Source organism: Drosophila teissieri, chromosome 3L (genome assembly GCF_016746235.2).
Source record: "Drosophila teissieri strain GT53w chromosome 3L, Prin_Dtei_1.1, whole genome shotgun sequence".
NCBI lineage: Eukaryota > Metazoa > Arthropoda > Insecta > Diptera > Drosophilidae > Drosophila > Drosophila teissieri.
In genome coordinates this window covers 17063534-17075556 of record NC_053031.1, presented here as the reverse complement: position 1 = coordinate 17075556, position 12023 = coordinate 17063534, and the positions used below count along the sequence as shown (strand labels likewise).

General features: G+C 45.1%; 1 protein-coding gene across 11 annotated transcripts in view; it reads right to left on the bottom strand.

The window, feature by feature from the left end:
- Positions 1-12023, bottom strand: part of LOC122618539 (RNA-binding protein Musashi homolog Rbp6) — a 178461-nt gene that overhangs the window by 61440 nt on the left and 104998 nt on the right. For all 11 annotated transcript variants that reach the window (XM_043795047.1, XM_043795048.1, XM_043795050.1 and 8 more), the window contains one exon: positions 1157-1249. In XM_043795047.1, the coding sequence (XP_043650982.1) occupies positions 1157-1249 (93 nt within the window). The remainder of the gene's footprint in view (positions 1-1156; positions 1250-12023) is intronic.

Here is a 12023-nt window from a genome sequence, read left to right as displayed (position 1 = left end):
GTTTTGTTTTTCATCATTCAAATTTGTCACTGGGTGACTGGGAAATTCGATAATGTTTAAGGGAGGCTGCCATCCCTTTTTTTCCCACTGTGGGATATTGAATTGAAGTGTGGGTTATTGGGTTTAAACATGGGTTGGGCATTGAATTTCTGAACTGTTCGCTTCAATCTTCTGTTATAAACTAATATGTTTTTTAAGGTAGAAATGACGTTAGAAAATGGCTTTTGAATAGTATTTAAAGCCCCTCACACGACTTGATATGTCTTAGCTCCCCTAGCACATTTCATATCCACCTAGCTGCATCCATTTAATGCTAAAACTCTACTCGACATGTGTTATCCTCTTGAAAAAATCCCCACCATCCGATGGCACATCGTTAATGAAAATCCGTGTTTGGGGCTTTTTTTGCGCTTCGACGGGATCGAGAGAGTCGCTCATTAAAATCGGCGGCGGGAAGGCAGAAAAGCGTCTAGCAAATCGATTTTCGTTTAGTATCGTAATCAACAACACGGGATTTTGGTGCTCGTGCTAAAAATTTGTTTTTTGCGCTATAACAAGTCTGGCAAAGCCCCCCGTTTCGGCCTTTTGCCCAACATGGCTGAATGGAGAACTTAAAGAGCACTCGAACGGCACTCAGCCGCAAACACACACACATGCACACTCGATATGCATACGTGTGTGTGTGTGTGTGTTTAAGTGGAGTTCTTTTTTTGGGGGGCGGAGTGGAGCCCTGAGCTTTGCAGTACTTGTCAAGATTGAATTTGGTTCGAATTTTTTAGAGGTTTTTCTCGTTCATTCACTGGCTTCGTATTTCTTTTTTTTTCTGTTTTTTGGCGTTTTTATTGATCAAACAAAACATAGCAAGTGGCAGCCAGTGAAGGTGTCACTGCTTACGGCAAGAAAATAAAAAAAAAGGGAAAATATATATACAAATCTACCCGTACATTGTATTTGGTTGAGGAAACACGCGCAGTGCGAATAGATTGCATGATTTGCTCCACTGCCTGTCATTCTGATTTTTTATGATTATTATTTTGCTTCATTTCGCTTAGCATTTTGGCATGTGACGGGCTCCCCCCTTCATATAGTTAGGGATATACCAATATATTGCAATAGGGGGATATACATTCAGAGGAAAGCAGTTCTCTTCACTTACCGGACCAAACTGTTCGAAGTAACTTTTGACATCCTCCAGTGTGGTGGGCGCCGAGAGGCCGCCCACAAAGATTTTCTTCGTTCTCGTCACCATCTGCAAAGGATCCGAAAAGAGCGAAAAACGGAACGGGTTAATATACATACGAATATATATGGCTGGCGAGTAATGAGCGGAAAGGTTAAGTTGGGCGGTATTTAAATATGCATTTTATTCGGGACTTTACGCGGCTTTCTCGCAAAGTTATGACCCCTCCGATGGCCGGGAGCTCGGGAACTTGAGGCTTCGACCTTCGACCTCGCCCGTCTTCCTCCCAACTTCCTGTAACTTATGGCCACCAACTTTCGCCATGAGTCGTTCGGCCATTTTGTGCATTTTATGTACTACATGCATGGCCCTTATTCTCTTTCTCTCGCCTGCAATTGTGTGAGTGCGCCTCATAGCGAGTGCGTCTGTGTGTGTGTGCAGCTGGCATTTTTAAGCTGACAGTTTCAAGTGCCAACTTTACGCAGTTAGCGCTGCAGAAGCAGCAGCCGTCGAGCACCCAGCTCCGAAAATGATGGCGAGACAAGGACGAGCAGCCTCGGGCTTGCATATGTAGCTGCACTCGCAGAAATGACTTTCACGCTCAAGGATACTCTTCTTAAGTCAGGAATACATTCCTTTTATTTTTTCAGAAATATTTTGTAGCTCTATCTTAGGGTTTTATAAAGGATATATTCTTTATTCTTTTTCTTAGTAGATGTACCTTCTTTTGCTATATTATTTAGTTATGAGTAACTTGGCTTGCCTATTTCAAAAATTCAGAAGACTCACGATCCTTAAACGCGAAAGTTATCCCCATCCCACATTTGCCCGCAGTGCATTCGTGCATGTGTGTGCCAGCTGCTGGCTGTCATGGTGTACGCGTGTGTGTGCGCGTGTGCGTATGTGTGTAGTGCAACGCCAGCCTTTTTAGCCAGCAGGCAAGCGTAAACTGTTAACGTTAAGTGACGGCAGTTAAGGCACAGTGGGCCCATCGCAGGGCCCCACCAATTTTAATTTGTATAATTTTTAAAAAATTACCCACAAGCTAAGTAAACCCCAGAGACCTCGGCTAAGTTCAGAGGCTGTCACGGTTGGCTGGGAAAATCCAAGGGGGCGTTGTGCTCGACAGGACCAGCAGGAGGAGCAGATACAGCAGGAGGAACAGGAGGAGCAGGAGGTGCGGGGCCCACGGTTCGAGGGACCCTCGAATAAACCGGATGAAGCTGATGACGCTGATTGCACTGACGCTTGCAAGCTGCAATTTATGAGCACGGCACAGACAACGGGGATGAAAGCACCCCCATCCCCACATCCATCCAAGCCCAACCCCAACCCCCTTTATAGAAGGGGGGTGCAGGCGATGTGGGATATGTCCGTTAAGGAAGCTAACGATATGTAACAGCGGTGCTGATGTTTCTGCAGTGCCAGCAGTAAAATTCATACAATGTCGTAAAATTAAAACACTTGTGCTGTCGCACTCACTCGCGCACATAGATACATAGGAGCTAGAGCAAGAGGGGGAGGGGGAGGGGTGGAGGGTGCGAGGGGAGGTTTAGATGTTACTACAAAGTTGGTCGTGCAGCTTTTGGCAAGGCAAATCGCTTTGGCCCAGAGTCCTGTCTTCTTGCTCAGCTCCTGGCTTCTGTTTTCGGTCTCCTTCTTCCTGTCGCTTTTAGTTTTCCCCCCTCCATCTCCTCCTCCTCCTCCTCCTGCTCCTCCTGTTTTTCCCTTTTCGTTTTTCTTCCTTTTTTTGTGTCTGTGCTGCACTTTAGCCAGGTTGAGTTAGCAGTGGGACTTGTGGTCGGAATGGGGTGGCGCTGCACTCCGCGGGCGTTCCCTCTAACAATTTGCAAGGGCAAAAAAGACCAGAAATCAAGTTGAGAGTGTGCTGCAAGAAAGTAACTGTAACAACATGACGTCCGAGACAACGCTGAAGCCGGCACCATCCCATTAGGCCAGAATCACCCCCCTCGATGCACCGCCCATGCTGCTCATCATCACCAGCCTCAGAATGGGCACAGAAATTGCAGCGTTGTTAAAAAGCGATTCAAACTGCAGTGGCCAGCACTTTGAGTGTGGTTTGTGCACTAACAGAAAATTAGTGTTTGTAGTGTTTCAGGGATTGGAAGTCACTTTAAAGGCATCAACTTTAAACGAGGAAAATAATGGTATTGCATGGGCCATCAACTACCAAACATTACAATATTCCAATAATTATGCGAAAACTTTGTATCTTCTATTACTCAAGGAGTGCTTCCTTTTTCTCTTAGTTCTGAAGAATTCAAATTTGAAAGATGTTTAACCATCTATTGTCCTCAAAAGTGCTTTTCTCTGTGCAGCAGCCACAGTTGCAGTTACTTAGCAGTCGACCACATCGCACTTCGGCTGCACTAATCACTCGCAGAATGGAGCTACTTAAACTAATAAACTGGAGACGGGAGTTTGATTGCCAGGCCAATGTCGGCAATGTCATCATCAAATATAAATGAACCAGTTCGGGAACACGCCCAGTGCTGATAGCGGGGCATGAATCAAAAACAAAACACACCCAAAACCGAACCAAACGCGACCTCAAAACAAATACACATGCGGCCACGGGGAAACACGGATATTCGGGCTACAAGGATACGCAGATACGCAGAGACTCAGATACTCAGATACTCGGCTACTCGGATACAAATGGCACCACACACGCATACTAACGAAGTGACACGGCATTTTAACGGCCGCCGCAGCGGAGCACAGATTAGGAATGTCAATATTAGCCACAAGGACTGCGATGAGCCGCCGGATGTCCTGCGGGGATGGCGGTGGCCTCGGGTCGAGTGGGTGGGGCCGACAACTGGCACAATGTTTGGCCATGGCCATGTCTTTTTGGCCGGGTAATGCCGAAAATTTGACAAATGACGTCAGGAGTGGGCGTGATCAAGCGGTGGGCGTGCCAGCCAAATGGACGGAATGGCGAGGGGCAGGACACACGGAAGCGCAAGAGGGCGGAGCGGTTACAATGCAGTTGACAAGAAAGTCGCCCACTGGACGGATGTCTAATGTGGAACAGACGCGACGGTGACAACGAAACTGTTGTCCCCCAAAAAGGAGTGCATGTAAATAGAACACTTGTAATCTGGAGCTGCATGCTCGATAAGAAATATATAATAAACTATCATTAATTCATTTCACTTATAACTTCCTTGTTCTTGGAAAGCTTTCATAATTTGATTACTCTTGATTGGAAAATTGATTATCCGCATGACTTATGCGACCTAGAAGCTTAGTTTATTTTTTCTCCGAAATGTAATTGTTTGATTTTTCGATTTGCCTTCCAGTTGGTAAATTAAGTTCCTCTTGTTGCGTTCTTAATCATTCAATTTAATCGATTTGCATGAAAACAAAAGATGAGCTCGAAATAACGCTCAAACAAGCAGAACAAGAGGCAATCAATCAATTCAACACCTATTTTATTACTTCATAAAAAGATTTACGCCTTTCTCCTAGCTCTGTGTATTTTAATGAGGCGTAGCATATAAATAGGAAAATACAATAAAATCGACACTTTATCACGACCTTTCATCGATGCGCCGACGGTTGACAAGTCGCATGCATATTTCATTCTGACAGAGATGCTTTATCGATAGCCCCGACTTATCCGGAGTGTGCTCATCTTACTCGAGCTTCCTGGGAATGGGTTCCTGGGGATGGAAAGCGATGCCGACATGGCCATCATCTCCATCATCTCCCGGGCTGGGAAGCCGAAGCCAAAGCCGATGTCTGTTATGTTAGTGGGAAAGGCCAAATCAATTTAACACTTTCAACTAAATTATTCATTTTGCATAATAATTTTCAAATCTGTCAAAAATGTACACACACACAGCCGCACTAAGATTCTCGTTCTTTCGAGGCGTCTGCACTTTCACACGCTCTGGCATGGGGGCGTGGCACTTTCGGGGGCGGTGGCGTTTGCGGAACGCTTCCCAAAAAGCACTCAAATAATTCCCGGGCGTAAGCTAAACCAGCGCAAAGTTGCCGAGAGCTCACAACAATGGCAAACGGAAATTGGGCGAGGGGTTTTCTCTGCAAGGCAATGAAATCGAGGGGTTGTTCTTGCGGGCAGCTGCGGGGGATGGTAAGAGGATAGGGGTTTGGGAAAATGGAAAACCCTTTAACCGTGCGTAGGCTCCGCCGCCGTTCGCCAAGCGTCGCAAATTCTGTTAAGCGAAAATTTCATCAACGGGGCACAATTTTCATTCGCCATTCAGACTTTTGCCCCACCTGCCCTGCTCCGCTCCCTTCCATCGCCATCCCCATCGCCATCGCCATCGCTCGTTGTTCGTTGTCAAAATGAAAGGAAAATGTCTCATAAATCCTTTTAATATTAAATGAGCTCGTTCTACGCGACAGGCTTGGCCCAACCCGCGCAAAGCGTAAGGGAAAATGGTGGAAATTCGGGCAACGCACACACTTAAAATTATGTGGCTAATGGGAGCAACTTGCCTGGAAATTGCGCGCGGAACTGCGGAGATATCTCGAATCGGCGACACATGTTCAGCGGGAAAAGCATGGAAATGCGGGGAAAATCGGGGAAAATTGGGGAAAAGCGGGCAAAACCAAGGGACCGGGGCACTCTGCCAATTGTCATTAAATGTAATTTTTAAACCTGTTAGCGCATGTGTGCCATAAAATGCGAGGTTAAAAAGGGGTTTTCTTTCGGGCCTCCCTAGGATGTCCTTTTTTCTGTGCGTTGCCATTTGGTTTTATTGTGAAATTAGTCGACAAAAGCGGGTTTATTAAAGTTTGCCCTGAAATTCCTGATGCGTTGCCTGAATTTCGGGCCTGGGCGGCGAAGGGTTAAGGGGTGATTTTCAACGACAACAATTTGTAACATTTGCCGCACTTCCCGCAAGAATTTTGGCCGCCGGGGGTTTGGGTGGACGAAAAAAAAAGTCGACATTGCTGGAAATCGGGATTGGTTGTAACCCACTCGAAAAAAGAGCTCCAACATCATTCACAGTGACAAATTATCCATGCAAATTTTATACAAAATAAAAGGGGAGACCCACAAAACGCCCGCCGCCGTGGGAAAAAGTGTTGCATACTTATGAGTGCTGGCAAAGAGCTCCGGCATTTTTTTTTTTTTTTTGTTTTTTGTAAATTTTATTAATTGGAATTAAAAAAGTTTACTGCTACCTTTTTGGCAGCTTTACCAGGTTTTACATAAATTTCTACAGCATAGGCATAGGCAATATATACATTACTTTACAAATTAAGCTACTCTAACAATATTTAATTGATTTGTTTTCCTTAAAAAAGAAAAAGAAAAAATATTTATAATAATCTCGATGGGAGATCATGTGGGTGGAATCTTTTCAGCCTTCTTTTTCGCGGGGGATGGATAAGCCTTCTCGCCAGGGTGTTGGGGTGGGAACCGAGTCGCCGCATGTATCTTTCCGCATGGGTCCTCAGTACATCGCCTATCTTTGGAATATTAAGATATCTCCCTTTCGATATCTCTGGTTCTCATGTACCAGGGGGAGTTACAAAGTGATCTAACGACCTTACTTTGAGCAACTCTTATTTTGTTCAGATTAGTTCTGGCCGTAATTCCGTATACTTGCAACGCATACTTCCAAATTGGGGTCAGGATGGATTTATACAGGCGAACTTTATTTGCCAATGAGAGTTTGTTTCTTGGCGAAAAGAGCCACGACATTTTTGCAGCCTTTGAAAGTACTGCTTTCTTGATCATCGTCGTATGCCTTTGAAACGTTAGTCCTCTGTCCAAAATCACCCCGAGGTATTTGTAGAAGGTCTCGTGTCGAAGTGTGGAGCCGAGCATGGAAATTCCTGAGCAGTTCAAGGGCCTTTTTGTGAATGTGACGCAAGCACATTTGCTGCAATTAATGCCGATATTCCATTTCGTTGCCCACCTCTCGAAGGCCGTCACGTATTCCTGTAAGCCCCTGGTTGCATCACTCATGCTTGTACTTCTGACCATTACCGCGGTGTCATCCGCATAGGTTGCAATGAGAACGTTTTCGTCTTCAACTTCTGTACAGCACCAGGAATCCGGCATATCGGAGGTATACAGCGAATAAAGAGTCGGGCCTAAAACACTGCCTTGGGGTACACCTGCTGAGATTGAACGCGTAGACGATTTGTCGCCATCGACAACCACACTGAACTGTCTGTTCGATAGAAAGCTTTTGATAAGAAGAAATAGCTGTGGCGTCAAAAGGGTCTTAAGTTTACTTAGAAGACCATCATGCCATACTCTATCAAAGGCTTGTTGTATATCCATGAATACAGCGGTTGTATACATCTTGTCCTCCATTGCCTCCAAAGCAAAGTTTGTCACTCGGTGCAGCTGTTCTGGAGTGCCATGACTTTTTCGGAAACCGAACTGCCACTTTGGAATAGCTTGGCTCACGCTTGGAAGTTTGAGGATGCGCTCTAGTATTACTCTTTCCAACATTTTCCCTAGCGCGGGTAGAAGACTAATGGGCCTATATGCATCTACTTCAGTGGGTTGCTTTCCAGGCTTCGGAATCATCGTTATGATTGCCGATTTCCATTTGTTTGGAAAGTGTCCCAGCCTTAGGGCGCTATTAAACAATAGGACTACGAAAAGTACAGCTTTGATGGGAAGGAGTTTAAGCGTCCTGTTGTCTAGGAGGTCCTCACCAGGTGATTTTTTAGGTTTGAGCATTTTAATCTGCGTTACTACCTCTTCCAAAGTAACAGGATTTGTGGGGAGGGCCATTTGAAAAGGTTGGTCCAAGAGTGTTTGCACCCTGTTTCGGTGTTCTGCCGGAGTAAGATTCAATGGCTTAAATCTATCCTCTAAACTGCTTGCAAAGATATCGGCCTTCTCCTTACTGGAGCCGCACCAACCACCAGCCAGATTTCTGATGGGAGCCTTTGGAATAACTTGTCTTTTAAGGTTATTCGTGAGTTTCCACAGCGAGTAGTTAGTTGATGCATCAGGACTTGCATTTTCCAGCATTTGGTCAAAGTGGTCTTGTTTGTTTTTCACCAGAACTTTGTTAAGACGATTTGATAACCTTTTGTAAATGTTGTGGGCGCGTGCGTCTCCTGTTCTGGAAAATTCTCGTCTAGCTCTTCGTTTGAGCTGTATGAGAACTGAAGCGTTTTGTGGAAGTATACTGCGTCTACTCTGAGTAGGAGAATTTCTGCTTCCTGGTGTAGCAAGTGCCGCAGCCGCGTTAATTGTGTCCATGAACGTCACTATAGCATCTTCGATTCTTCTGGATAATTTATGTCGATGTTTAGGTTAATGCTTCTGTCTAGGACATTCCTAAATGTTTCGACAGAGGAGCCGGGAGCTAGTAAGGATTTCTTTCTGGATTTATATTGTGGGAGTGTGGCTTAATGTTGCAACTAAGGGTAGGTGATCCGAAGATAGATCGTATTTTGTTTCAATTGAAAGTTTATTTATTGGCCCCGTTTACGACAAAAAAGTCCAAAGCTGTTGGCGTCAGTCTAGTGTGATAAATGTTAATTTCATTCTGAACTATGCTGTGATATAAGAGCTACAGGATCATCATTAAACAAACTCTTTCTAATTTCTTAAGTGCACAACGCTATGTCCAATCACAATCAAAATATCCCACAGCTTGTGCAGCCCTATTTTCTCATCAAATTATTATATTAAATTGATCCCAAAAATCGATGTTCTTGCAGTGCACGCTTGAAGTTATGTATAATTCAATATGCTCCATCAATGACGAATTTTGGGTTCTCGGCTTTCTGTTTTTGTCTGGCTTTCAATTAAAATGACCATAATCACACACAGTCACAGACAGGACTCACCCACACCAACACCCTCGACCACGTACACACACACACACATCCACTCCCTCGACCACGTACACACACACACACACATGTGGTCCTGATCCCGGTGCGTTGAGCCCAAACAAAATTTGTGCAATTTCCGTTACTAATACTTTTTGGTCAATTTCCTTCGAATTTGCTTGGCCAGTCGATGCGGCAGGACAAAAAGCGATAGTTCGTTCGTCTTCCTTGTTGATTTATTGCCCTGACAGAAGGAAGTCCCATCCTCCGTTAGGTCCTTAATTTCGTTGATATTTATGCGGCAAATGTCCTGCGAACGTAGCCAATAAACACGTTCCTGCTGTCACTGACAAGGGATAATGGGCCTGGTTCATAGAGAAATCAGCATTTGAATATGCCCCAGGGACGAGGATTGAGAGTCCGAGAATCTGAGAGTGAGGACGGCCCTTCAAAGGGAATGCAAATTCCGAGCAAAGTCCTGCTTTTTTGTCCGGCTTTAACTTGTAAATCAAATGAAATATATGGTCGGCACATAAATACATTTTCGTAGATTGATGTCGAAGAGTTACGTTCCCCAACCCAACTGAGCTGAGCTGAGTTGGCATTTTAATGAGCTCCATAATGCGACGAGGCAACAGAACTAAAATGGCGCATCGCTCACAAATTGGCGGCGAGTGGGTGGCAAAAAGGATGGCAAGAGCCAGAGCACGAGAGTCCTGGCAAGTCACCTTATTTATGCATAACAATAATGAATATTATACAACAAGCCCGAAATGTAATTCTGTGTAATTAATTATTAATTTATGCGCATACATTTAACTCACACGCATTGTCGTCGACAGCAGGAGCAAAGGCAATGCCAGGACCAGGACACATGTGTGCGACTCCGTCTCAATCCCTTCGTGTTCTCCTCTCCTCTCTCTGCGACTGTGCCCGTGTGTGTGTGAGTGTGCGTGTGTGTGTTTGGCATTGGCATCCTGGCACAATGGCGGCTGGCGGATACGGAAACTGTTTTGCTGCCGTTGATGCCGATGCCATAGAGAAGCCCCGGCCATTGTAGTTGCCGATGCCGGGCTTACCCATTAATTGGTGCTATTTATGGCTTGATTGGTTTTCAACATATTCAAGTTTGCATTTGAATGTACCCTGCTTGGTAATATTCGCCATTTATACAAATATTTATAAAAATACCCTTGTAAAAGAATACCTTGTCTAAACCAATTTGTATAGTTTTATGATTTAATTTAAGCTTTAAGTTTTATATCATGCTTATCATATTACCTAATACTGATATTTGAATAACTTAAATTTTTTATCTGAAATTATTTCTAACATTTTAACCACTTTTGCCCAGGGCACGTCCTGTTCGAGCACCACCTGCATATCCTTTAATGCCGCTGCAGCGATACTAACGACTAACGACCAACAAAGTCATTCGTGATGCTGGTCGCATGTTGCTGCCTCTGTCGTTCTAATGTTAAGTTGAATTGTCATTAAAATTGTCGTCCATAATTTCGACATTAAATACACACACAGGCGAGCACACACACACACACGCAACCTGCTAAACCTGCTACCGAGCTTCTATATATGTGTGTGTGTGTATGTAAATGGTGCGGCTGGCCCCTCGATGTGTGCAACACTTTTGGCTTGGCGAGCAGAGCATAAATGCTTGCCTCTGCTTAAGCAGATGTGTGAGTGAGAGTGCGCCTGATGTGTGTGTGTGTGTGTGTGTGTGTGTGTGCGGAGCGTGGTTAAAAAGTGCCAACGCAGCATGTTTTCAACATTGTTTAAATTTATATGGTAGACAAGCGAGCACACACACTTTGGCACACTCGAAGGACGTGGATGGGACACCCAGGACACCCAGGACAGCCGCAACTTGTGCTTAAAGTTTTAAATTTGCATAACACAGCAGAGGAGCAAGAAGAAGTGTGGAGCTTGGAGCAAGGAGCAAGGAGCACGGAGTCAAGGAGGGTCAGCCGAGGACATGCTAGTCCTGGCTCTCTTACGTAATTGCCGGGCTCATAAACTCCAGGACCAATCATCATTAGGCGCTCGGTCATTACATAATTATCGCAATCACAACTTGCAGGTAATTGAAATTGTGTGTGGTGTCCATTCGGAGTCAATTTCGATAAAGTTTCCCTCAATTCCGATTCCGGTCCGTATACATACTGGCTTCCATTTAACGCTAATCACTTGCAGTCACACACAGCGAACTCGAAACTCACTTTGAGCCAAATAATTTGTCTTTCTATTTCCGTTTAATGGCCGCAAGGCGGTGGAGGGGGGAGGGGGGAGTTGGGCAAAACCTTCTTGCTTTGCGGCGTTATAGATTGTTTTTGGCCAAGGTCAAAAGCGGGCCACTCGGGGCGGGCTAGGTGACGGTTTTGCTTAATTAGAACATTCATTAATCAAATCAAAACCATTTGCCACCCCGGGCTTAGGCCTAGCCGGGCCAGGAAAAACCAGAAAACCAGGCCAGACAATGAGGAAAAGCGAAAGAAGGAAACTTTTGGCGAATGGCGGCCAGGCACGCACAGGGCCCCAGAAGAACTGAAGAACAGGCTAAGAGGAGGAGAGTGGCAAATAAATTCGGTCGCACAGAAAAACGACAAGCGGCATAACAAAGCGCACAGATTCAGAGCCAAAGGACGCAAAGTAACGGAGCCACAGGATGAGCCAACGTAATACAACAAAGGACGAGAAACGGAAAAATGCGACCATTAAAACACATTTGTATATCTATTTTTGGGGCGAAGCCGGCTCGACCTCAAACTTCTGAGCGGCGGGCGGTCCGCGAATGCCACAAAACCCAGGAACCCCAAAAACCCGAAACTCTAACCGAAACCGAAACTGAAACCGAAAGATACAGAAACGGCGAAATGGAAGAGCAACAATGGCCAGCACACAAATACTTAAAACTACTTTAATTTATGGCACACGCATTTCTGCGTTTAGCTCAGCCCCTTTCCCGTTCATTTCCGTTACTATTCACGAGAGTGGGCTTTTCCCGAGGTCGGAGGCC